The sequence below is a fragment of the Lepidochelys kempii genome, chromosome 1 (assembly GCF_965140285.1).
Source record: "Lepidochelys kempii isolate rLepKem1 chromosome 1, rLepKem1.hap1, whole genome shotgun sequence".
Lineage (NCBI taxonomy): Eukaryota > Metazoa > Chordata > Testudines > Cheloniidae > Lepidochelys > Lepidochelys kempii.
This window is the reverse complement of record NC_136380.1, coordinates 63,700,578-63,723,497: the sequence shown is the minus strand read 5'-3', so window position 1 is coordinate 63,723,497 and position 22,920 is coordinate 63,700,578. Positions and strand designations below refer to the sequence as shown.

The 22,920-nt window shown below is 42.5% G+C and overlaps 1 protein-coding gene across 4 annotated transcripts in view; it reads right to left on the bottom strand.

Moving 5' to 3' along the window:
* The window catches only part of VWA8 (von Willebrand factor A domain containing 8), a 290,052-nt gene that overhangs the window by 140,397 nt on the left and 126,735 nt on the right, over window positions 1-22,920 (bottom strand). For all 4 annotated transcript variants that reach the window (XR_012159153.2, XM_073345760.2, XM_073345743.2 and 1 more), the window contains one exon: window positions 17,280-17,356. Coding sequence is in view for 3 of the 4 variants with exons in the window: in XM_073345760.2 (XP_073201861.2) it covers window positions 17,280-17,356 (77 nt within the window). In the remaining variant the exon portion in view is untranslated. The remainder of the gene's footprint in view (window positions 1-17,279; window positions 17,357-22,920) is intronic.

The following is a 22,920-nucleotide window of genomic DNA, read 5'->3' as shown; positions in this document are numbered from 1 at the left end:
GCAGCCTTGTCCTGTTTTTTATAGGTCAGTCACCTTGATTTCTCTGGGGTATGACTCATTCTGTAATCAGAATAGCCTCAGCCTCCCAGCCACCCTGTTACACTGCCATACTGAGGTTATGTGATTTATGTACCTTAAATGTATGGTTTTATTGATGTGTTATACAACAGCCCCTAGAAGCTGTCTTTAATTAGGATTTCATTTCTGATTATAAATAAATGTGAATATTATGTGTATACTTGTTATGAGGCATTAAAATACATTTGAAGTTCAGGAAATAACTTACCCTGAAAGAAATGGGCCACAGTTTAAGTGATATTTTGTTAATCAAACATGTTTTGGAGGTTCTTCCCTATTAACTGTATCAATGTGTCCCCTTAAATTAATGTTGCGAGTACCAATTTTAGTGTCTGAGAACAAAAAATACCTAAAATGTAAAGATGACACTCAGGAAAGTAAGAAAACTCAGCTAAGAACTGTAAGAAAGGCTAGGAAGAATGATTTATGATTTATTTGTATTACCCCTTGTATGTGAATCAGAAGTAATCCTACTTATTCCGCCTTTCAGTTCCCTTCATCATTATCATGTACAAGTATATTGATGAAATGTGACTTCAAAATTACTCATGGTATCAGCTCACCGACTCTGATTAGGAAAGTGTCCTCTGATGCTCGAATAATATATATTCTATAATTTAAATAATCCCTCAAAATTCAATTTACACCATGTAAATTAACTTCTGGATATGAAAATTGGGTAGATCGTTAGAACTCCTTATGATATTGTACCAATGAAACAAAAATATTTCAACAGCATTTTTAGTTGGATAGGTACCCATTTGCTGAGAAGAGAGTTGGGGAATCTTTCATAATGTATATTTACATCTTATAATAGGACATACTACAGTTACACTTTATTTTTTTTCTATTTCCCCCATATTATTTACTGAAAGTAAAATTTTCAAAAAATATCTTATAGTTTGTCTACATGGGGACATCCAGGAAAGTTAATCTAAATTAATAAAAGGTGTGAATTTGAGATTGATTAAACTACATAAATCCCATTTCAAACAGGACTAGATCAAAGAGCATTAACGAATAGTTAACGCGCGTCAGTAGGGTCTACACAGACACGTAATACAAATAAGTATTAGACTGTAATAATTATACCTAGCTACATCGTTCAGCACCGTGAAAATTTTTTAACCCTGTGCAATTTATTTAGGTCAACCTATCCCACACTGTAGATGCAGCTATGCTGACTGAATAGTTCTTCCAATAACCTAGCTACAGCATCCCAGAGAGCTGGATTACCTACACTGATGGAAAACCCTTCCATCAATGCAGGAAGTGTCTACAATACAGTGACACAGCTGCAGCGCCATAGCTATACCGCTGTGGTGTAGACATACCCTTAGTATGCGGCAGGCTAGTATGGGGTAGATTCACACGTCTGCTTGTTGAGAACTAAATGTTTGTGTAGACAAGCCCTCAGTCCCATGGAAAGTCAACAGGATTAGATGCTTTTGAAAATGGAGCTTACAGCAGGCTTACATTACAACTACTGCTGAAGCACTGCAGCTGCGCCACTGTAGCAGCATAGTGTAAATGCTTCCTACATTGATGGGAAGGGTTTTTCCAAGAGGCGGCAACTAGGTCAAGGGAAAAATTCTTCTGTCAACCTAGCTGCATCTACTCCAGGAGTTAGATCAATTAACTATCGCCAGAGTGCAAAATTTTTCACAGCCCTGAACAACATAGCTAGGTCAAACTAATTTTTAAGGATAGACCAGATCTGAGACTCCTAAGTCACTTCAGGCACTTTTGAAAACTTTTACACTGATTGAATTTTAATGATCATTTTCTTTTATTTCCTTTTCCATTTCTCTACAATTTTTTCAAAATAAATTACTATATTTACAGTGGTTCAACTACTGGTAGATATATGTGTTACATTAATCTTTAAGGCCTTGGCTACTTTTTTCCCCATTTCCACCAGTTTTTTCCGCAGCAATTCATTAATTATAACCAGTATTAAGAATATATGATACTTAAGAATACATGTCTTTTGTTCCAAAAAGTACGTTTTGTTATATTGTAGTACCAATTATTATTGTTAACCTTTGTCCTTCACTGTTGTGTGTGACTTGTTTTAAATAATAATTATTACACACACACAGCTGTTCCAATTTTGATAAAAAACTCACGCACATGAGTAGTCCCCCTGAATTCAGTAAACCTGTGCCTGTCCAAGTACAGGTGCTAGATATTACCAACCATTCTGTAGAACAGATATCTCATCGGGACTCAGAGTCCCAAGGTAAGGAACTAGCAAGTGAACATTGTATTCAGATGAGATAAAGTGAGGTGGAATTAGAGTGTTCACCTCTAAACTTTAAGGAATGCGGAGGTCATGAGCAGTCAGACAAATAATGAAAGGGCCAACAAAGAGAAGGTCACAATCCATCAGTTAGAGTATACTTGCCTTCAGTCTCCACCATGTGACACTTGCAGAACCAAGTCAAATTGATGGACATTTACAGGAAGTATAACTCTGCTCACAATAGGCTAATGTAACCCATGTATAAAATATGAACAACTATGACAGTTAGAAAAGTTTGCAATTATTTTTCTGCAGTAAATAGCATGTGTTAGCATGTTCAGATGTGCTGATGCTAGCCAGTTACTGATCCGCAGAAATATTGCCCCAAGGCAATGCTCACACATTTTTGAATAAAGATATTCTCTATATTATCAATCAACTGGTTACTTGCTGGAGAGAAAGATAGATATAGAACGATGAAGCATAATAAAGCACATATCTTTTGTAAACCTACACACAGTCTACAACTTACTTGACACTGGATTCTAAAAGTATGCCTCATTATTTATTATTATCCTGATTGAAAAGTCCTATAGAATTTCTTCAGAAAAGACCATCAAATGAAATAGGAAATGCTGACCTTTCTATATACTTTTTAAAATTACTTTGTAGAATTTCATAGGATTGTACCATTTTCTATTAAATTCTATAGAATTTTTTCTATAGGGTGTTTACAGATCCTTGTAAGTGCACACAGAGTTTTTAGAAAACTCAAAAAAACCTCAAAAACTCAGATTTTTCTTAACTGAGATAGAAAGAGGAGGTTACTCACCTGTGCAGTAACTGACCTTCGAAAGGAGTGTCCCTGTGGGTGCTCCACTCCAGGTGTTGGTGCACCCCATGTCTTCGCTCGGAGATTTTTACAGTACGTGCACGCGCGGTGCCTACCTCACACACTGAATGTGCCTCAATAATGCGTGTGCACGGCCGGGGTTCCTCACTTCCTTGTATACAACGGAGACTGCTCCAAACTCCGAAGTAGAAGGAAGAAGGGTGGGTAGTGGAGTACCCACAGCGAACTCATCTCAAAGAACATCAGGTGAGTAACCTTCTCCTCTTCTCCGAGAGATGTCCCTGTGGGTGCTCCACTCCAGGTGACTGAAAAGCAGTATCTCCTAAGGAGGTAGGGACTCAGATCTAGTAAGAAAGCTGTAGACAGCACAGCTCAGCCCATTCGAATGTCAGTTAGGGGTCCCTGAGTAAAAGCATAATGTTTAACAAAGGTATGCTCTGAAGCCCAGATGGCGGCTTTGCAAATATCTGTGACTTGAATGTTACGTAAGAATGCCACAGATGTTGACACAGATCTGGTGGAGTGTGCTCTAACGGAAGTTGGAGGATTCATCTTCTTTAATTGGTAGCATAGGCGGATGGAGTCTACTATCCAATTGGATATTCTCTGGCAGAGATGGATTTGCCTCTGGATCGTTCTGCGATTGCAATGAAAAGTTTAGGGGAAGCTCTAAAGGGCTTAGTCCTATCGAAATAAAAGGACAATGCTCTGTGCATATCGAGTGTGTGCATTACTGATTCAAAAGTGTTTGCATGCGGTTTAAGAAAGAAGGTTGGTAGATGGATAGGTTCATTGAGATGGAAGGAGGAATGCAGCTTCGGGAGAAATTTAGGATGCGTTCGGAGTGTGACTTTGTCCTTAAAAAATATAGTGTACGGTGGATCAGCCGTAAGTGCGCCAAGTTCTCCTACACATCTGGCAGATGTAATGGCAAATAAAAACACAGTTTTCATGGATAGATGTTGGAGGGAGCATATTGCAAGTGGCTCAAATGGATGGCACATCAAGCATATGCATACCAAGTGCAGGTCCCAGGGTGGAGTGGGTGGTCTAATGTCCGGGTATAGGGTCTGGAGGCCCTTGAGGAACCGCTTTGTAATGGGGTGGGCGAAGATAGTAGTGTCTCCGGTCTTATTGTGAAATGCCGTAATTGCTGCTAGATGTACCTTTATGAAGCTAAAGGAGAGCCCAGATAGCTTAAGTTCTAAAAGACAGTCTAGTATTAGTGAAAGAGGGCAGAAGCAGGAGTGGTTTTGCTTGGCGGAGCACCAGTGAGTGAACCTAGTCCATTTATGGAGATAGGCAGTACGTAAGGATTGTGTTCTGCTATGTAATAGTACTCTTTGCACCTGTTCAGAGCAGCCTAGGTCCTCATTAGATAACCACTGACGAGCCATGCTTTGAGGTGCCGCACCGTTACGTTGGGGTGGTTTAATTGACCCCTGCATTGTGATAACAGGTTTGAAAGGGATAGGGAAGTGGAATCGGCAGGCAAACTAACATCCTAATTAAAAAATGAGTATCACGCCTGTCTGGACCATGTCCGGGCTTTTAGTATGACCCTAGCCCTCTCCGCTCACATTTTTTGTAATACCCTGTGAAGAAGTGGTATCAGAGGGAATGCATATAGGAAATTGTCACTCCATTTGATGGTGAATGCGTCTCCCATTGAGTGCTTTCCTAGGCTTGCTCTGGAACAGAATTCCTGGCATTTTTTGTTGGTCGCAGTTGCAAAAAGATCCAGCTGCGGATAGCCCCATATTTTGAACATGTTGTGTAGGATGGTATCGTTTATCTCCCATTCGTGATCTGGGGGAAAGATCTGCTGAGCTCGTCCGTGATGGTGTTTAGTGAACCAGGTAGGTGGGAGACTGAAATTTGGATATTTTGTGGGAGGCACCAATTCCAAAGTTTGATAGCCTCCGTGCAGAGCGAGTGGGATTGAGCTCCCCCATGTCTGTTTATATAAAACATTCAGGTGATGTTGTTGGTCATGATCCTGATGTGTTGATTCTGGATGTGCGAGAGAAACTGGAAACAGGCGTTGCGGATGCTCGAAGCTCTAAAAGATTTATGTGCAGTAAGGCTTCTGTAGGGGACCAGAGTCTCTGAGTGGTGTGGTGTTCCATGTGTGTTCCCCAGCCCGTGAGGGAAGCATCCGTTGTAATTATAATGGAGGGGGACTCCTGCGCAGAGGTTGTGTGGAAGTGTCCACCATGTGATTGAGTCCTTAACTTTGGTAGGTATGGACAGAAGTCTGTTTAGGCCGTGCACATTCGGTCTGTAGCCAGTGGTCATCCAACCCTGCAGGCACAGCATGGAGAGGCATGCATTCTTGACCACAAATGTGCAAGAGGCCATATGGCAGAGAAGTTGCAGACAGTGACCTGCGGGCTGTTTTGCAACTTGGCAACTTTATGGTGTTAAATCTGGAGGATGGGAGAGATGAAAGTCTGGTTGTGGAATCGAGGTGAGCACCTATGAACTCTAGTCGTTGAGTAGGTGTTAATGTGGATTTGTTTTTGTTTATTTGTAGGCCCAGACCCTGGAAGCAGTCGATGGTCATCTGCGTGGCTTGAATGGCCTCCCCAAGAGTCTGTGCCTTGAGCAGGCAATCGTCCAGGTAAGGAAAAATTATGACTCCTTTTTTCCACGAGAATCTTGTAAAAGACGCCGGGTGCTACTGAGAGGCCGTCAGGCAGAACCCTGTATTGGTAGTGATTTGAGCCCATAACAAATCTGAGAAAACACCTGTGGGCAGGGTGTATAGTTACATGAAAATAAGCATCCTGCAGGTCGAGGGCTGAGAACTAATCTCGCTGCTCCAGTGCTGGAATTATGGTTGTGAGGGTAACCATTTTGAATTTTTGGTTTCTGATGAACTTGTTGAGTCGCCTGAGGTCGAGGATGGGTCGCCATCCCTCACTTTTCTTTGCTGTCAAAAAGCAATGGGAATAAAAACCCTTTCCCATGTGCTGATCGGGAACCGTCTCGACTGCTCCTATTTGCAGAAGACGTTGCACTTCTTGGTGGAGCAAGTGGTCGTGAGAGGGGTCCCTGAAGAGGGACTGAGTGTGGGGTAGGGGAGGCATGGATAAGAAGGGGATGGAATAGCCCAATCGGATGACCTCTAGGGCCCATCTGTCCATAGTGATGACTTGCCAGTTGTGGTAGAATGGGAGTAAACGGTGACCAAAAGGTTGGATGGGAAGTATAAGCACTGGAGGGGGGGAGGAGGTCTTCTATACCCTCGACCAAGGCTTCAGATCTGCTTATTAGATACAGGGGGTTGGGATGGTGCCGATGTGGTGGGGAGTCATCGTTGATGCCTGGGTCTCTGGCAGTGTTGCTGCTGGTGGTCATATGGCCTCTGTTGTTGTTGTGTGTAGGCCAGGTATCATGGGCATTGGTAAGGCTGACACCTGTATTGTCGTCTTCTAGTTGCCACCGTATGGATGCCTAGGGATCTGAGTGTCGCTCTGGAATCCTTCATGGTGTGCAGCACCTCTTTGGTTTTTGCTGCAAATAACTTCTCGCCATCGAAGGAGAGATCCTCCACGGTGTTTTGTACCTTGCGTGGGAAAGAAGAAGAGGTAAACCGTGAAGCCTGACGCATCACTACGGCCGCCACGGTGGACCTGGCAGCTGTGTCCACAGCATAGAGGGCAGGCTGCAATGCCGTGCGGGAAATAATCTGCCCTTCAGAGACTACTGCTTTGAATTGCTGTCTCTTGTCCTCTGGGACATCATTAATAAAGTCCATGAGTTTCCTGTAATTTCTGTGAGCATATTCGGCCAGTAGGGCTGCATAGTTTGCCACTCTAAATTGTAGCATGGATGATACATATACTTTGCAGCCAAGTAGGTCCATTCTTTTGCTGTCCTTGCCAGAGGGAGTGGATTGGAAATGCTGCTGTTTGTTCTTTTGGTTGGCTGCTTCTACCACCAGTGAATTTGGTGCTGGGCGTGTGAAAAGGAATTCTGAGCCCATGGAGGGGACATAGTATTTCCAGTCTGCCCTTTTGCAGAGAGAGGGTATGGTGGCTGGGGTTTGCCACATATTCTTGGCAGGGTCCATAATGGCTCCATAAATAGGTAGGGCCATCTTGGAGGAGGTCGAAGGTTGTAATATGTCTGTCAGCTCATGTTGAGTCTCCAACACCTCATCCAGAGTGATCTTGAGCTCATTAACCACTCCTTTGAAGAGGTCCTAAAAATGAGTAAAATCATCTGCTGTTTCATAGATACCAAGGTCAGAAGGGACCATTATGATCATCTAGTCTGACCTCCTCCACAACGCAGGCCCACAGAATCTCACCCACCCACTCCTGCGAAAAACCTCTCACCTATGTCTGAACTATTGAAGTCCTCAAATCGTGGTTTAAAGACTTCAAGGAGCAGAGAATCCTCCAGCAAGTGACCCATGCCCCATGCTACAGAGGAAGGCGAAAAACCTCCAGGACCTCTTCCAATCTGCCTTGGAGGAAAATTCCTTCCCGATCCCAAATATGGCGATCAGCTAAACTCTGAGCATATGGGCAAGATTCATCAGCCAGATACTACAGAAAATTCTTTCCTGGGTAACTCAGATCCCACCCCATCTCACATCCCATCACAGGCCATTAGGCCTCTTTACCATGAATAGTTACAGATCAATTAATTACCAAAATCATGTTATCCCATCATACCATCTCCTCCATAAACTTATTGAGTTTAATCTTAAAGCCAGATAGATCTTTTGCCCCCACTGCTTCCCTTGGAAGGCTATTCCAAAACTTCACTCGTCTGATGGTTCGAAACCTTCATCTAATTTCAAGTCTAAACTTCCTGGTGGTCAGTTTATATCCATTTGTTCTTGTGTCCACATTGGTACTGAGCTTAAATAATTCCTCTCCCTCTCCGGTATTTATCCCTCTGATATATTTATAGAGAGCAATCATATCTCCCCTCAACCTTCTTTTAGTTAGGCTAAACAAGCCAAACTCCTTGAGTCTACTTTCATAAGACAGGTTTTCCATTCCTCGGATCATCCTAGTAGCCCTTCTCTGTACCTGTTCCAGTTTGAATTCATCCTTCTTAAACATGGGAGACCAGAACTGCACACAGCATTCCAGGTGAGGTCTCACCAGTGCCTTGTATAATGGTACTAAAACCTCCTTATCTCTGCTGGAAATACCTCTCCTGATGCATCCCAAGACCGCATTAGCTTTTTTCACAGCCATATCACATTGGCGGCTCAAGGTCATCCTATGATCAACCAATACTCCAAGGTCCTTCTCCTCCTCCGTTACTTCTAATTGATGCGTCCCCATCTTATAACTAAAATTCTTGTTATTAATCCCTAAATGCATGACCTTACACTTTTCACTATTAAATTTCATCCTATTACTATTACTCCAGTTTACAAGGTCATTCAGATCCTCCTGTATGATATCCCGGTCCTTCTCTAAATTGGCAATACCTCCCAGCTTTGTATCATCCACAAACTTTATTAGCATACTCCCACTTTTTGTGCTGAGGTCAGTAATAAAAAGATTAAATAAGATTGGTCCCAAAACTGATCCTTGAGGAACTCCACTGGTAACCTCCCTCCAGCCTGACAGTTCACCTTTCAGCAGGACCCGTTGTAGTCTCCCCTTTAACCAATTCCTTATCCACCTTTCAATTTCCATATTGATCCCCATCTTTTCCAATTTAACTAATAATTCCCCATGTGGCACGGTATCAAACGCCTTACTGAAATCTAGGTAAATTAGATCCACTGGGTTTCCTTTGTCTAAAAAAATCTGTTACTTTCTCAAAGAAGGAGATCAGGTTGGTTTGGCACGATCTACCTTTTGTAAAACCATGTTGTATTTTGTCCCATTTACCACTGACTTCAATGTCCTTAACTACTTTCTCCTTCAAAATTTTTTCCAAGACCTTGCATACTACAGATGTCAAACTAACAGGCCTGTAGTTACCCGGATCACTTGTTTTCCCTTTCTTAAAAATAGGAACTATGTTAGCAATTCTCCAGTCATACGGTACAACCCCTGAGTTTACAGATTCATTAAAAATTCTTGCCAATGGGCTTGCAATTTCGGGTGCCAATTCCTTTAATATTCTTGGATGAAGATTATCTGGGCCCCCCCCGATTTAGTCTCATTAAGTTGTTTGAGTTTCGCTTCTACCTCAGATATGGTAATATCTACCTCCATATCCTCATTCCCATTTGTCATGCTACCATTATCCCTAAGATCCTCTTTAGTCTTATTAAAGACTGAGGCAAAGTATTTGTTTAGATATTGGGCCATGCCTAGATTATCCTTGACCTCCACTCCATCCTCAGTGTTTAGCGGTCCCACTTCTTCTTTCTTTGTTTTCTTCTTATTTATATGGCTATAGAACCTTTTACTATTGGTTTTAATTCCCTTTGCAAGGTCCAACTCTACTTGACTTTTAGCCTGTCTCACTTTATCCCTACATGTTCTGACCTCAATAAGGTAGCTTTCCTTGCTGATCCCTCCCATCTTCCACTCCCTGTATGCTTTCTGCTTTTTCTTAATCACCTCTCTGAGATGCTTGCTCATCCAGCTTGGTCTACAACTCCTGCCTATGAATCTTTTCCCCTTTCTTGGGATGCAGGCTTCCAATAGCTTCTGCAGCTTTGATTTAAAGTAATCCCAGGCCTCCTCTACCTTTAGATCCATAAATTCTTCAGTCCAATCCACTTCCCTAACTAATTTCCTTAATTTTTGAAAGTCAGCCCTTTTGAAATCAAAAACCCTAGTTGCAGATTTATTTTTGTTAATCCTTCCGTTCAGTTTGAACTGAATTAGCTCATGATCACTTGAACCAAGATTATCCCCTTCAACTATTTCTTCTATGAGGTCCTCACTATTCACCAAAACCAAATCTAAAATGGCATCCCCCTCCAGTTGGTTCAGCAACTACTTGATGAAGGAATCCATCAGCTATCGCATCTAGCTGAAAATCTGAGCCCTATTATTATTACTACCACTTGTCCTCTAGTCTATATCTGGGAAGTTAAAGTCTCCCATGATCACGCAATTTCCATTAGTATTTACTTTATTTAAAACATTAAAAAGGGCTCTATCCATATCCAAATTAGATCCCAGAGGTCTATAGCACACCCCAAGCACTATGCCAGGGGAGGCTCTAATAGTTTTCTTACCCAATGTAATTTTTGCCCAGACGGACTCTGTCTTATCCATTCCATCGCTTCTTATTTCTTTATTCTACCTCATCATTGATATGCAATGCTACTCCACCACCTTTACCTCTATTTCGGTCTTTCCTAAACAGAACATACCCTTCAATACCTGTAGTCCAGTCATGACAACTATTCCACCATGTTTCTGTTATCCCTATCATATCTGGTTTCACTTCCTGCACCAGTAGCTCTAGTTCCTCCATTTTGTTACCTAGGCTCCTCGCATTGTTGTACAAACATCTTAATTTTTGCTGTTTGGCCTCACTCACATTCTTTTAGGCACGGTCATTCTACACCCAGTATAACCTATTAGACTGGTATCCACACTGCCCTTCCTCCTTATACACATTCTCCTACCCACGGCTGTATCCTTTCTTACTTTGTTTTCTTCCCTCTCAATGCTAAAATCTGGCGTGGAGATTACCTGGACATCTCCCAACCATCTCCCCCAAATTCCTAGTTTAAAGCTCTCTTAATCAGTTGTGCCAGCCTCCACCCTAGAAGTCTATTTCCTTCCCTACTCAGATGAAGTCCATCCCAAGAGAACTGTCCTCTGTCCATGAATGCCTCCCAGTGGCCATACATCCCAAAGCCCTCCTTATAGCACCATTGCCTAAGACATCTGTTGATAGTCATAATCTTGTCACACCTTTGTTGCCCTTCTCTAGGAACAGGCAGAATCTCACTAAAGATTACCTGAGCTTCGATTTCCTTAAGTGTCTTCCCCAGCCTAGCATAGTCTCCCTTAATACTTTCCAACGAGAATCTAGCCGTATCATTTGTTCCCACATGAAGGATAATTAGGGGATTCTTTCCCGCTCCCTTTAGGATCCTTTTCAACCTCAGGTCTACATCCCGTATCTTAGCACCTGGAAGACAGCATACCCTTCTATTCTCTGGATCAGCTCTGGTTACAGGCCTGTCTATTCTTCTCAGTAAAGAGTCCCCGATCACATAGACCGGCCTTTTCCTGGTGATGGTGCTATGGCCCCTGTTCCCTCTGGCTGCAAGTTCTTTCCATTCCTATTCTCCCTTGCAATCCTCTTCAACCCATCCTGTAACCTCCTAGGGCTCATATTTGGTGTTGTCTCCATTGACTCTTCCCCTTTTCCTATAGGATTAGCCGCTCTTCTCTTCTTCCTTGCCCTTCCACCTTCAGTGACGACCTGCTGAGCCCCTTCTTCATTTTCCAACTCTGCAAACCTGTTCTTGAGCTATATTTCTCCTTCACTAGCTCATCTTTTCCTCTGCCTGGTTCTTTTAGTCACATGCTTCCACTGACCACTTTCCTCACCCAGTCTCCCCACAGAATTCCTCAGTCCTGCTTCCAATTGCAAGTCTGAGCTTTTCCCTTCAGATACCTCATGTCTTGCTCCATAATCTGCTCAAACCCCTTCCTAAACTCAACCAGACTTTCCACCTGCATCTCCAAACCTCGGATCTTTTCCTCTATCAGCTCTATCAGATGGCATTTCATGCAGACAAAACTATTACCAGGTACCCTCTCCAGGATCATGGAGCTTCCGCAGCTTCCACATCCAGTCATCTTCATTGTGTCTTCCACGATATGAGTCACTCCCACTGCTGCCTCTGTATCTGTCATAGCCTTCCCACCTAAATCCTGTTACCCTGGGAAACACAATCCACACCAAAACACCACCACCCACAGCAAAACCAAACCCCAAACAAGCACCGCAATACAAACTAACTCCCACTCAAACTCCCCTGTTTACAGCTCTGTTTGCTGGCTTCTGTGCTGCTACAGCTGTCTGTGCTGCTGCCCGACTGGCTGGCTACCTTTATAGGACCCTTAGTCAGAGAAGCCCCGCCCCCTAATCAGGGCTCAGCTTCTCTCCCTAGTGAGGTGGATGAATTATTATTATTTGGGGAGGGTTCAAGTGCCTCCTTGTCTGCATGCAGCGTTGCAGGTTGCCCCTGTCCATCCGTCGCAGAAGTGTGGACGGGTACAGGAGGAGATCTAATGTTGCCTCTGCATGGGCTGTACTAGCTACTGTAGTGCCTGCAGGACTGCCAGGGGTTCCAATAATGCCATTGTCTGGAGAAGGGTATGGCTGGTCACACCCACAGGTGTCCATATCAGGGTGGTAAATCCCCAGAATATGAGGACCTTGGTCCCATGCTAGCAGGAGCGTGACGGGGGAAGAATGGTATGGTGAAAAAACTCCCTCCACTTGGTCATCCTCATCACTAGAAAAGTGAGAAGGAATAGGGGATAGCTGTTGGTGCTGTGCAGATGGTCCCCGAGAGACATCGGTACCAAGTAATGAGGAATCTGGAGTTGGCGAGATTAGCAAATCGCTGGAATGAATAAATTATGGTGCCGAGGTAAAAGAAGCCAGAATATATAGCACTGGGTGTGGCGGCGGTGCCATACGGTTGGCTGGTGCTGAGCGGTGCAGCGCTGTATGCAGAGTCATAGGTGATTGAGGTGTCGGTGCCAGGACAGCAACCATACTTGTGTGTGGCACAGGCAGACTCAGCTGAGTAGGCACCGAGTCCTTTGCGGTGCTGTGCGGTGCCATATAAGAAGAGGCAGGCAACTTTAAGTCCGTAGCTGCGGCACCAGAGCGCTGCGTACCAGCAGCAGCTGGGATACGGATGGTGCCAGGGATGCAGCGTATGTGCTGAATTGCAGAGCAGTCAGCACTGATGAGACAGACCTGGTCTCTGTGAAGTGATGAAGCTGGCCCTTTTTTTGTTGTTTTCTTGTCCTTAGTGGACTTAGGAGGGCTCTGTCTCAAGTAGGACTCCTGACCTGGGTCAGAAGCAGATCTGAGGAACTTCTCCATTAGAATTACCTTGAATCATAGAATCATAGAATATCAGGGTTGGAAGGGACCCCTGAAGGTCATCTAGTCCAACCCCCTGCTCGAAGCAGGACCAATTCCCAGTTAAATCATCCCAGCCAGGGCTTTGTCAAGCCTGACCTTAAAAACCTCTAAGGAAGGAGATTCTACCACCTCCCTAGGTAACGCATTCCAGTGTTTCACCACCCTCTTAGTGAAAAAGTTTTTCCTAATATCCAACCTAAACCTCCCCCACTGCAACTTGAGACCATTACTCCTCGTTCTGTCATCTGCTACCATTGAGAACAGGCTAGAGCCATCCTCTTTGGAACCCCCTTTCAGGTAGTTGAAAGCAGCTATCAAATCCCCCCTCATTCTTTTCTTCTGCAGGCTAAACAATCCCAGCTCCCTCAGCCTCTCCTCCTAAGTCATGTGTTCTAGACCCCTAATCATTTTTGTTGCCCTTCGCTGGACTCTCTCCAATTTATCCACATCCTTCTTGTAGTGTGGGGCCCAAAACTGGACACAGTACTCCAGATGAGGCCTCACCAATGTCGAATAGAGGGGAACGATCACGTCCCTCGATCTGCTCGCTATGCCCCTACTTATACAGCCCAAAATGCCATTGGCCTTCTTGGCAACAAGGGCACACTGCTGACTCATATCCAGCTTCTTGTCCACTGTCACCCCTAGGTCCTTTTCCGCAGAACTGCTGCCTAGCCATTCGGTCCCTAGTCTGTAGCGGTGCATTGGATTCTTCCATCCTAAGTGCAGGACCCTGCACTTATCCTTATTGAACCTCATCAGATTTCTTTTGACCCAATCCTCCAATTTGTCTAGGTCCTTCTGTATCCTATCCCTCCCCTCCAGCGTATCTACCACTCCTCCCAGTTTAGTATCATCCGCAAATTTGCTAGACATGGAGCCATTGATCACTACCCGTTGAGCCCGACAATCTAGCCAGCTTTCTACCCACCTTATAGTGCATTCATCCAGCCCATACTTCCTTAACTTGCTGACAAGAATACTGTGGGAGACCGTGTCAAAAGCTTTGCTAAAGTCAAGAAACAATACATCCACTGCTTTCCCTTCATCCACAGAACCAGTAATCTCATCATAGAAGGCGATTAGATTAGTCAGGCATGACCTTCCCTTGGTGAATCCATGCTGGCTGTTCCTGATCACTTTCCTCTCATGCAAGTGCAACAGGATTGATTCTTTGAGGACCTGCTCCATGATTTTTCCAGGGACTGAGGTGAGGCTGACTGGCCTGTAGTTCCCAGGATCCTCCTTCTTTCCTTTTTTAAAGATTGGCACTACATTAGCCTTTTTCCAGTCATCCGGGACTTCCCCGGTTCGCCACGAGTTTTCAAAGATAATGGCCAATGGCTCTGCAATCACAGCCGCCAATTCCTTCAGCATTCTCGGATGCAACTCGTCCGGCCCCATGGACTTGTGCACGTCCAGCTTTTCTAAATAGTCCCTAACCACCTCTATCTCCACAGAGGGCTGGCCATCTCTTCCCCATTTTGTGATGCCCAGCGCAGCAGTCTGGGAGCTGACCTTGTTAGTGAAGACAGAGGCAAAAAAAGCATTGAGTACATTAGCTTTTTCCACATCCTCTGTCACTAGGTTGCCTCCCTCATTCAGTAAGGGGCCCACACTTTCCTTGGCTTTCTTCTTGTTACCAACATACCTGAAGAAACCCTTCTTGTTACTCTTGACATCTCTCGCTAGCTGCAGCTCCAGGTGCGATTTGGCCCTCCTGATATCATTCCTACATGCCCGAGCAATATTTTTATACTCTTCCCTGGTCATATGTCCAACCTTACACTTCTTGTAAGCTTCTTTTTTATGTTTAAGATCCGCTAGGATTTCACCATTAAGCCAAGCTGGTCTCAGTTCTCTGTCCTTTCATGCTCTAGCCTTTAGTTTACTGCAGTGGGCACATTTTTGGGGGACTCCCCCAAACAGCGAACACACTGAGAATAGCCATCAGAGATAGGGATGGCCTCTCTGTATGTACCGCATCTCTTAAAACTTGGCGAGCCAGACATAGTATGAACTGTCTAACTGACAGAAAAAAACTGAAGTAAAAAAAATTTTTTTTATTTATTTTTTTTAAGAGAAGAAGGGGGAAATTAAACTTATCTGACTTAAAAAAACTAGATAAGCCATAAAAAAAGACTAACTATCTAAAGTGAGAAATAACTGAGCAAGACGGCTGAGCTCCGTTTCAGGCCGGGGATGGTAGAGAAGGAACTGAGGAGCCCGGGCTGTGCGTGCGTCATTGAAGCATGTTTGGCAGGCACCACACATGCGTGGACCGTGCGATTACTGCTGTAAAAATCTCCAAGCGGAGGCGCCGGGGACACCAACACTTGGAGTGGAGCACCCACAGGGACATCTCTCAAAGAAGAAGTTTGGGTTTTTAGTTAGAACATGTCAGCTAGCACATTTTAACTAAAGAATTCTAAAGGTCTAGTTTAAACAATGCAAGTTGTACTTTAGCTAGTTGGTTGATGTGAAGCCAAACTGAAGTACAACTTGCATTGTCTAGACTAGCGCTTTAACACATTAGTTAGAATGCGCTAGCTAAAGTATTTGTTTAAAAAAATCTTTGACCCTATTCAAGAAAAACCCAAGGAGACATGAGGCTAGATTTTTAAAGGTCAATGGGAGTAGGCAACTAAATACCTTTAAAAATCTGGCTCACGGTTCCTACCTTAAGGAGCTTCCAGCCTAGCAGAAAAATGTAACAACACAATATAGCTACGCAATTCAGATGCAAAAATGTATATGCTCTGAGTGACAGCAACACAGAAAAGTTTTGTGAAATAAACAAGTTCTGGAGAAGAGAAAAGGTGTTCCACACACAGGAAGTGGGAGGCTGTCCCATGCAGAGGAAATGGTATGAAAGCAGGCACAAAGCTGACAGTAGGAGGTAACAAAGGCTGCATTTAGAAGGGAAGCTGAGAGCAGAGAGATAGAGGGATGGAACTATACCAAGTCTTGAGCATGAACACAAGAAACTTAAAGTTCATGTGGAAGTAGAACAAGCCAGTGAAGGGAAATGAGAGGGGAAATGACAAAGGGATTATGCAGACAAATGGCAGCAGTGAAACCTTTTTAGTAGCATTGTTTTAGATACACTGGGTCAAAAACAGGCAGGCTGAATTTAAACACTGTTTGAAACTAGGTTGACGGGGAAGCAATTTGATTCAAACTGATTCTTCATTTAGATGGTCCAATGTATTGGACTATTGATGTCTCATCCATCATTCCAGTGTCTCCAAAGGAAACAGAGAGGACCTCCACAGCTTCACTTTTGAAGACTAAGCATGTAAATTGTTGGTAAGTCATTATAGATCAATCATTTGCTGTTATATATGGTTGATATGTAACCAGTCATTATATATCAACCCTTTGTTGTAGATTTTGAATTATTTTGATTTGTGAGTTTAAAGTTTTTTGCTTTTTGATTGTTTGCATATGAAAAAAGTATAAATAATATATCATATTCCCCCCCATCCTTTTTCTGTATGTCTGTGATGGAGGTGGAAAGTAGGGGTGCAAAAGGAAAAAGAGAATAGTCGCTACAACTTCCAGTCTCCACAACCTTGGTAAATTTTCAGACAAACAGCTTTCTGTTTACTCCCATGTTTGGGAGGAGCTCCCTGTAAACATCTGCAAAGCTACCTCATCATCTTCCTTCAAATCCTTTCTTAAAACTCTTCTTTGCTCTGATGCCTACAATAAACTAGACAACAGTCAGGTCCTTTTGTGCTGAGACTACTGCCTATCATGTTGACCAGTATTGTCTCATTGTTTCCTTGTACTCTTTCGTCTGTCTGTAGACGGTAAGTTCTCTGGGGCAGAGAATGTCTTTTGTTCTGTTTGTACAGCACCGAGCACACTTGGATCCTGGTGTCTGACTAGGGCTCTTATGCATTACAGTAATACAAATAATAAACAATAATAAATAAAACTTCAGGAACATGAGATGCAAACGTTTAAAAGCTCAGCAGTGAAAATGAAGATGACATTGAAAAAAGAAATCATGTAAAGTGACATTCTTACCTATGCAGCTGTAAATATTCTCTGGGTCTATTTAACAGGTGAAGGAATCGGTCAACAATCTTGTTTTTTCCCACGCCCTGAAATAATGTATATTAAAAAAAATTACAGACAAAGAAGAGTACTTTAATATCCAAGAATTGTCTAGAGAATAAGGTCAGAATTCCTTTACAATCTAGTAGAATCTCACACAAGATACAAAAGTTTTGATCACAATTACAATACTATATTATTAGGTTTACACCAATGTTTAGTTTGAAAAAGAAAAGTCATATTCTTTGTAACTGCATATTTTGCCTGTCCTACTAGATTTTAATATATAGAAAGTGGTATAACATGGAATATACACATTGCACAAGTAATAGCTGCATAGAAATAGGTGTGCAGAAATTTTCATATTACCAGTTGTACACTCCCTCTTAGAAATACGATGATAAGTTTTGTAGTTCTTATTTCTACATGTTTTATTTCATATTCAGCGCAACTGGTTTAATAACAGAGCACACTAACGTGAAGTACCCAAAGCAAAGGAGAAAGTGAGCAGCAAATACAGAATACAAATATAATCTACAACCATACTTTGTCTAATAGTGTTACCAGTATTTGGATGACTGAAATCTACATCTCCTTTTAACTATTTTCATAGAATCATAGAATATCAGGGTTGGAAGGGACCCCAGAAGGTCATCTAGTCCAACCCCCTGCTCAAAGCAGGACCAATTCTCAGTTTTCTAGTACTCTAGTACCTTTAATTCCCAGCATTTGACAGAAGTACAATAGGGGTGTGGATGGTGGGCTTACACTAAATACAAATGCAAAGTAGTAAACTTGGTAGTCAGGGGAAAGATCTAGGAGCAATTGGCTGTGGTTAGAGCAGAGGTGGCCAACCTGTGGCTCCGGAGCCACATGTGGCTCTTCAGAAGTTAATATGCGGCTCCCTGTATAGGCACTGACTTTGGGGCTAGAGTTACAGGCACCAACTTTCCAATGTGCCGGGGGGTGCTCACTGCTCAATCCCTGGCTCTGCCACAGGCCTGCCCCGCTACATCCCTGAGCCTGCCATGCCCTTGCTCCCTCCCCTCTGCCCCCCAAGTCTCCTGCAAGACACGAAACAGCTGATTGGGAGGTGCAGGGAGAGGCACTCATCGGCAGGGCTGCCGGTGGGCGGGAGGCACTGGGAGCGGGGGGATGCTGAATTACTGAGGTTCTTTGGCAATGTATATTGGTAAATTCTGGCTCCTTCTCAGGCTCAGGCTGGCCACCCCTGGGTTAGAGTATTGCCTTTTGTTCAATATCATGTACAATATTTTCTAACCCTGTTCTACTGAAATCAGTGGCAAAAACCCCAAGTCCACAAACTGAAGTTATGGCTCATGCTGATCCATTGTTTCTCTTGGACCATCAGATAACAGCGGAGGGCAGTGATAACTTTCTCCATCTATCAATCAGAGGGTAAAACAATTCCTCTCTTACACAGACCATAGCATAGTGGTTGCAAGATTGATAGATGGGAAAGATAGTAGAGTTGTCAGTCAGAGAAAAGAAACAAAGGAAAGAGATCAGGAGGAACGATAAGTTCACTATTTTGGAAAATATGGAGATTGTGATGAGACATCTAAGATACTTAAAGAGACATTTGAAAATGTAAGACTGAACAAAGAAATAGAGAAGTAGATTTGAGAATCATTCACATAAATGTAGCAGTTGAAATCATGGAAGCATATAAGGTTGCCAAGAGAGAACAGAGAAGAAAAAAAAAGCTGGTGACCAAACAGAACCACAATGTATTCTTACAGTGAGCTGAGTATGAAACTGGTTGAAAGACCATACTCAAAGAGTAGTTATCAATGGTTTGCTGTCAAACTGGGACAATATATCTGGTAGGGTCCTGCAGGGATCAGTCCTGGGTCTGGCACTATTCAATATTTTCTGAATGACTTGGATAATGGAGTAGAGAATATGCTTTTAAAATTTGCCGATGACACTAAGCTGGGAGAGGTTGCAAGAACTTTGAAGAACAGGATTAGAATTCAAAAGGATCTTGACATATTGGAGAATTGTTCTGAAATCAATAAGTTGAAATTCAATAAAGACAAATGCAAAGTACTTCACTTAGGAAGGAAAAATTAAATGCGCAGCTACAAAATGAGGAATAAAGGGCGAGGTGGCTGAAAAGGATGCAAGGATTATAGTAGATTACAAATTGAATGTGAGCCAACAATGTGATGCTGTTGTGAAAAAGGTTAATATCTTTCTGGGGTGCATTAATAGGAGTGTCCTATGTAAGACACGGGAGGTAAAAGGTCCTGCTCTATTTGGCACTGGTGAGGCCTCCGATAGAGTACTGTGTCCATTTCTGGGTACCATGCTTCAGGAAAGATGTGGACAAACCTCAAAGAGTCCAGAACAAAGCAACAAAAAAGATGACTGGTTTAAAAAATCTTGACCTATCTTTGACCTAAAGGTTAAAAAAACTGGGCATGTTTAGTCTTGAGAAAAGACAACTGATGTGTTAAGGGCTGTTATAAAGAGGACTGTGACCAATTGTTCTCCATGTCCACTGAAAACAGGACAAGTTGTAATAGTCTTAATCTGCAGCCAGGGAGATTTAGGGTAGATACTAGGAAAAACTTTCTAACTATAAGGGTAGTTAAGCTCTGGAATAGGTTTCCAAGGGAGGTTGAGGAATCCCCATCATTGGGGGATTCTCCACAATGTTAAAAACTGGTTAGACAATCATCTGTTAGGGATGGTCTAGGTTTACTTGGTCTTTCCTCAGAGCAGGAGACTGGACTTGATGACTTTTCACAGTCCCTTCCACCTCTACATTTCTATGATTCTATGATACCTCTATATTTCACATGTTAGGTTATACTACATAAATAAGTCCACCTTTTCATGATTTCTTGACATCAGAACCTCCCAATGGAGGCATAGCTTTATATACAAATGTGATGGGGACATAAGATATGCTTCATATTACTGACATTTCTATTTTCAATAATTGCCAGTATCCTGTAATCACATGCTTGAAGAATTATTGGACTTTTAAAATTCTCTAGTATTTGGAACAAGACATATAGTGAAATCATAAGTTCATCAATATAGCGAAATCATAAGTTCTTCTACAAAGTCAAAGAACACACATTTTATCAGGTAGAAATAAAACATAGCTGGAAAACTGTAATATCACATATGGAGATGGTTACACAGCCATACACTACTGTTACTTAAGCTATGAGATTTTTAAAACCATAAATGGGCTGATGCACTGAAATGTTCCACCTAGATTCAGCACAGCTACACAGAAGGAGAACTGCATAATGCACTTTTTTAAAAGACCGTCAAAAACTATGGCAGATGGTTACAGTCAGTATCGTGTGCCAAATCCTAGTACAGTCCATGCCTAATTCTCTGCAGAATGGGACTCGAGCCAACTATAGCAAAAAGCAAGCTGCAGCGAGACAGATCAACATACAGAATCAGTACAGAACACATCAAATATCAAACAAATTGGATACTCTACTAGAAGAAGAAAGATTCTTTGGCTTTCATCTGTATTGAGAGAGAAAGCATGATTTATCTGTTTGTTTGTAATACTGCCTTAGGAACTAGGGTGACCAGACATCCCGATAAAATCAGGACTGTCCCGATATTAAGCAGTTTGTCCTGCATCCCGACCGAAGTACGGTCGGGACGTCATTTGTCCCGATATTTTGTTTCGAGCACGTCTTTTTTTTTTTTTTTAAACTTAGGCAGCGCTGACAGGCAGGGGGAGCGCTTTTTCAATTGTTACACTCACCCAGCACGTCCAGGTCTTCGGCGGCACTTCGGCGGCAGGTACTTCTTTCTTCGCTGGCAAGATTTATTTCCCACCGCCTAAGGTGCCAGGTAAGTGTAACAATTGAAAAGGCGCTCCCCCTGCGGCCGTCCCGATATTTTGTATTTAGCATCTGGTCACCCTACTTAGGAACTCACACATACTCAATTTAGATATTTCCCAACTATTAAACAATTTTGTGGTTTTTTTCCCCTCATCTCTCTAATGTAAGAGAGGACAACACGGCTGCCTTTTGTTTACTTCTTTCTAAGTTATCATTGCCAATGATGAGAGTAAGAATATGCCTAGCTTCCAAAAGAATGTTCAGATGCTAAATGGGTACTGTAAAGCACCAAGGAATGGAGTGAGCAGTACTAACACCACTGCAGGTGAAATCCTGCCCCCTTGAAGTCAATGGGAGTTTTGCCATTGACTCCAGTAGAGCCAAGATTTCACCTTAGACATTTTTTGTGTGTTTCATCAAATGCAGCCCCTTCTTTTGTTGTAGCTTTATTTTCAATCAGTGAGAATGATGTATTTTTAAAATATGCATATTATATTTAGAAACAGGCATTCCCCACTAGATCGTAATGATTATACAAATGTTAAGGTTGGTCAACTTTTAAACTTAGCTGCTTGAAGGAGTACAGTATGTGCCTACACAGATATTGTGGTGTACCTCACAAAATCCTTGACTGGCAAAAATGGTTAGGGAATCAGAGTCAAAGCTATTTCATTCTATTCCTGACTCTCCCACAGACTCACACTGTGACAAGTCACCACCTCTGTTTGCCTCAGATTTTCATATCTATAAAATGGGAATACCTCACCAGAGTCCTTCAGTGATTAAAACTGTTTGTAAATCAGCTCTCTGGATGCAAAAGCTTCATGTAAGTGTAAACTATTGTTATTATTAAGAACAATCTTCCAGCAAGAGGGAATGATTTAATAAAACACTTGGGACAGATCCAGGCCTATTATAAGGCTCCATTGTGCCATCAAGAGACCACTACCACCAGCTTAACTGACTTCCTGAGGAAATCCTAACTGACAAAGAGCCAGCTGGCTCTACACAACTCCAACCTGGCCTCCATGGTATAAAGAATGTGTTGGGACATGGGTAGGGAAAAGAAATACTGCAGCATGTTGGAACAGCCTCTTAGGAAAAGTTACCAGAGGACCCAAGTTAGAATAACCCTGAAACAAGCCTATGGTAGCTGTGGAGATCGAGGAGCATAAGGATGGCATAAAGCCACCCTCCTTGAGTCTTGTACTAAAGCGTCAAGAATTAAGCTCTCTCTCTTATATACACACTGATATCTAGAGTAATGAGCAATTTAACTACACACTTCATATAAAAAGGCTGAAAATACTGGGTTTTCTATAGGCAGACTGAGGTAACAAATAATTCCTTCAATCTCATGTAACTCGCCCCCATGGATCAGCCAGATTTAACATCACCACCCACAAGGAACATGACTACTCAGTTCATCAGAGGCACAAGAACAATAAATTAGTTCTTCTTTTCTGAGATATCTGCATAGCACTTCTGTATGAAATATTTCAGCTATATAAGCTTAAAGATATGCATTAATCAAAAAATACAGAAATATGCAAATCAGGATGAATAAATAACAGTTGTATTGAAGTTTTGGCTAAGCCAAATAAAAATATCCGAGAAAAGCAAGTGTTAGTACATTTTTTTATTCTGACAGAAATATAGCATACTTGAGCTATATAGCAAATATAGCACGCCTTTATGTTAATAGCAAGGCCTTCTTTGAGGTGGTACATTCTTTCTTTGTTTAGGAAGCTGCACACCTT